Raw genomic sequence first — 5,109 nt, forward strand, 5'->3', positions numbered from 1 at the left:
CCTCCGACAACCCGATCAGCTCCTCCAACACCCCGATCGCCCCTATCAGCTCCTCCAACACCTCTATCAGCTCCTCCAACACCCCGATCAGCTCCTCCAACACCCCTATCAGCTCCTCCAACACCCCTATCAGCTCCTCCAACACCCCGATCATCTCCTCCAACACCCCGATCAGCTCCACCGACACCCTGATCAACCCGATCATCTCCTCCAACACCTCGATCAGCTCCTCCAACACCCCGATCATCTCCTCCAACACCCCGATCAGCTCCTCCAACACCCCGATCAGCTCCTCCAACACCCCGATCATCTCCTCCAACACCCCGATCAGCTCCACCGACACCCTGATCACCCCGATCAGCTCCTCCAACACCCCGATCAGCTCCTCCGACACCCCGATCAGCTCCTCCAACACCCCGATCGCCCCTATCAGCTCCTCCCAACACCTCTATCAGCTCCTCCAACACCCCGATCAGCTCCTCCAACACCCCTATCAGCTCCTCCAACACCCCTATCAGCTCCTCCAACACCCCGATCAGCTCCTCCAACACCCCGATCATCTCCTCCAACACCTCGATCAGCTCCTCCAACACCCCGATCATCTCCTCCAACACCCCGATCAGCCTTATCAGCTCCTCCAAAACCTCTATCAGCTCCTCCAACACCCCGATCAGCTCCTCCAACACCCCTATCAGCTCCTCCAACACCCCGATCAGCTCCTCCAACACCCCGATCATCTCCTCCAACACCTCGATCAGCTCCTCCAACACCCCGATCAGCTCCTCCGACACCCCGATCAGCTCCTCCAACACCCCTATCAGCTCCTCCAACACCCCTATCAGCTCCTCCAACACCCCGATCAGCTCCTCCAACACCCCGATCATCTCCACCAACACCTCGATCAGCTCCTCCAACACCCCGATCAGCTCCTCCGACACCCCGATCAGCTCCTCCAACACCCCTATCAGATCCTCCAACACCCCGATCAGCTCCTCCAACACCCCGATCAGCTCCTCCGACACCCCGATCAGCTCTTCCAACACCCCGATCAGCTCCTCCGACACCCCGATCAGCTCCTCCAACACCCCGATCAGCTCCTCCGACACCCCGATCAGCTCCTCCAACACCCCGATCACCCCTATCAGCTCCTCCAACACCTCTATCAGCTCCTCCAACACCCCGATCAGCTCCTCCAACACCCCTATCAGCTCCTCCAACACCCCTATCAGCTCCTCCAACACCCCGATCAGCTCCTCCAACACCCCGATCATCTCCTCCAACACCTCGATCAGCTCCTCCAACACCCCGATCATCTCCTCCAACACCCCGATCAGCTCCTCCAACACCCCGATCATCTCCTCCAACACCCCGATCAGCTCCTCTGATACCCCGATCAGCTCCTCCAACACACCGATCATCTCCTCCAACACCTCGATCAGCTCCTCCAACACCCCGATCATCTCCACCAACAACCCGATCAGCTCCTCCGACACCCTGATCACCCCGATCAGCTCCTCCAACACCTCTATCAGCTCCTCCAACACCCCGATCAGCTCCTCCAACACCCCGATCAGCTCCTCCGACACCCCGATCAGCTCCTCCGACACCCCGATCAGCTCCTCCGACACTCCGATCACCCCTATCAGCTCCTCCAACACCCCGATCAGCTCCGACACCCTGATCACCCCGATCAGCTCCTCCAACACCTCTATCAGCTCCTCCAACACCTCAATCAGCTCCTCCAACACCCCGATCAGCTCCTCCGACACCCCGATCAGCTCCTCCGATCACCACGATCAGCTCCTCCGACACCCCGATCAACCCGATCATCTCCTCCAACACCTCGATCAGCTCCTCCAACACCCCGATCATCTCCTCCAACACCCCGATCAGCTCCTCCAACACCCCGATCAGCTCCTCCAACACCCCGATCATCTCCTCCAACACCCCGATCAGCTCCACCGACACCCTGATCAACCCGATCAGCTCCTCCAACACCCCGATCAGCTCCTCCGACACCCCGATCAGCTCCTCCAACACCCCGATCGCCCCTATCAGCTCCTCCAACACCTCTATCAGCTCCTCCAACACCCCGATCAGCTCCTCCAACACCCCTATCAGCTCCTCCAACACCCCTATCAGCTCCTCCAACACCCCGATCAGCTCCTCCAACACCCCGATCATCTCCTCCAACACCTCGATCAGCTCCTCCAACACCCCGATCATCTCCTCCAACACCCCGATCAGCCTTATCAGCTCCTCCAAAACCTCTATCAGCTCCTCCAACACCCCGATCAGCTCCTCCAACACCCCTATCAGCTCCTCCAACACCCCGATCAGCTCCTCCAACACCCCGATCATCTCCTCCAACACCTCGATCAGCTCCTCCAACACCCCGATCAGCTCCTCCGACACCCCGATCAGCTCCTCCGACACCCCTATCAGCTCCTCCCACACCCCTATCAGCTCCTCCAACACCCCGATCAGCTCCTCCAACACCCCGATCATCTCCACCAACACCTCGATCAGCTCCTCCAACACCCCGATCAGCTCCTCCGACACCCCGATCAGCTCCTCCAACACCCCTATCAGATCCTCCAACACCCCGATCAGCTCCTCCAACACCCCGATCAGCTCCTCCGACACCCCGATCAGCTCTTCCAACACCCCGATCAGCTCCTCCGACACCCCGATCAGCTCCTCCAACACCCCGATCAGCTCCTCCGACACCCCGATCAGCTCCTCCAACACCCCGATCACCCCTATCAGCTCCTCCAACACCTCTCAGCTCCTCCAACACCCCGATCAGCTCCTCCAACACCCCTATCAGCTCCTCCAACACCCCTATCAGCTCCTCCAACACCCCGATCAGCTCCTCCAACACCCCGATCATCTCCTCCAACACCTCGATCAGCTCCTCCAACACCCCGATCATCTCCTCCAACACCCCGATCAGCTCCTCCAACACCCCGATCAGCTCCTCCAACAGCCCGATCATCTCCTCCAACACCCCGATCAGCTCCACCGACACCCTGATCACCCCGATCAGCTCCTCCAACACCCCGATCAGCTCCTCCGACAACCCGATCAGCTCCTCCAACACCCCGATCGCCCCTATCAGCTCCTCCAACACCTCTATCAGCTCCTCCAACACCCCGATCAGCTCCTCCAACACCCCTATCAGCTCCTCCAACACCCCTATCAGCTCCTCCAACACCCCGATCATCTCCTCCAACACCCCGATCAGCTCCACCGACACCCTGATCAACCCGATCATCTCCTCCAACACCTCGATCAGCTCCTCCAACACCCCGATCATCTCCTCCAACACCCCGATCAGCTCCTCCAACACCCCAATCAGCTCCTCCAACACCCCGATCATCTCCTCCAACACCCCGATCAGCTCCTCCAACACCCCGATCAGCTCCTCCGACACCCCGATCAGCTCCTCCGACACCCCGATCAGCTCCTCCGACACCCCGATCAGCTCCACCAACACCCCGATCACCCCGATCAGCTCCTCCAACACCCCGATCATCTCCCCCAACACCCCGATCATCTCCTCCAACACCTCGATCAGCTCCTCCAACACCCCGATCAGCTCCTCCGACACCCCGATCAGCTCCTCCAACACCCCTATCAGCTCCTCCAACACCCCTATCAGCTCCTCCAACATCCCTATCAGCTCCTCCAACACCCCGATCATCTCCTCCAACACCTCGATCAGCTCCTCCAACACCCCGATCAGCTCCTCCGACACCCCGATCAGCTCCTCCAACACCCCTATCAGCTCCTCCAACACCCCGATCGCCCCTATCAGCTCCTCCCAACACCTCTATCAGCTCCTCCAACACCCCGATCAGCTCCTCCAACACCCCTATCAGCTCCTCCAACACCCCTATCAGCTCCTCCAACACCCCGATCGCCCCTATCAGCTCCTCCCAACACCTCTATCAGCTCCTCCAACACCCCGATCAGCTCCTCCAACACCCCTATCAGCTCCTCCAACACCCCTATCAGCTCCTCCAACACCCCGATCAGCTCCTCCGACACCCCGATCAGCTCCTCCAACACCGCTATCAGCTCCTCCAACACCCCTATCAGCTCCTCCAACACCCCGATCAGCTCCTCCAACACCCCTATCAGCTCCTCCAACACCCCGATCAGCTCCTCCAACACCCCGATCATCTCCTCCAACACCTCGATCAGCTCCTCCAACACCCCGATCAGCTCCTCCGACACCCCGATCAGCTCCTCCAACACCCCTATCAGCTCCTCCAACACCCCTATCAGCTCCTCCAACACCCCGATCAGCTCCTCCAACACCCCGATCATCTCCACCAACACCTCGATCAGCTCCTCCAACACCCCGATCAGCTCCTCCGACACCCCGATCAGCTCCTCCAACACCCCTATCAGATCCTCCAACACCCCGATCAGCTCCTCCAACACCCCGATCAGCTCCTCCGACACCCCGATCAGCTCTTCCAACACCCCGATCAGCTCCTCCGACACCCCGATCAGCTCCTCCGACACCCCGATCAGCTCCTCCGACACCCCGATCAGCTCCTCCAACACCCCGATCACCCCTATCAGCTCCTCCAACACCTCTATCAGCTCCTCCAACACCCCGATCAGCTCCTCCAACACCCCTATCAGCTCCTCCAACACCCCTATCAGCTCCTCCAACACCCCGATCAGCTCCTCCAACACCCCGATCATCTCCTCCAACACCTCGATCAGCTCCTCCAACACCCCGATCATCTCCTCCAACACCCCGATCAGCTCCTACAACACCCCGATCATCTCCTCCAACACCCCGATCAGCTCCTCTGATACCCCGATCAGCTCCTCCAACACACCGATCATCTCCTCCAACACCTCGATCAGCTCCTCCGACACCCCGATCAGCTCCTCCAACACCCCGATCAGCTCCTCCGACACCCCGATCAGCTCCTCCAACACCCCGATCACCCCGATCAGCTCCTCCAACACCCCGATCAGCACCCCCAACACCCCGATCAGCTCCTCCAACACCCCTATCAGCTCCTCCAACACCCCTATCAGCTCCTCCAACACCCCGATCAGCTCCTCCAACACCCCGATCAT

At 59.9% G+C, this 5,109-nt stretch overlaps 1 protein-coding gene across 1 annotated transcript; it reads left to right on the forward strand.

Annotated features, from left to right (window-relative positions):
- Positions 1-3,965: 3,965 nt before the first annotated feature.
- Positions 3,966-4,772, forward strand: LOC132402439 (uncharacterized; the record flags this gene model as incomplete). The annotated part of the gene is made up of 1 exon (XM_059985289.1): positions 3,966-4,772. A coding segment is annotated over one exon (807 nt), but the record flags the coding sequence as incomplete, so codon positions are not given.
- Positions 4,773-5,109: the final 337 nt, after the last annotated feature.

This window comes from Hypanus sabinus, chromosome 12 (genome assembly GCF_030144855.1).
Source record: "Hypanus sabinus isolate sHypSab1 chromosome 12, sHypSab1.hap1, whole genome shotgun sequence".
NCBI lineage: Eukaryota > Metazoa > Chordata > Chondrichthyes > Myliobatiformes > Dasyatidae > Hypanus > Hypanus sabinus.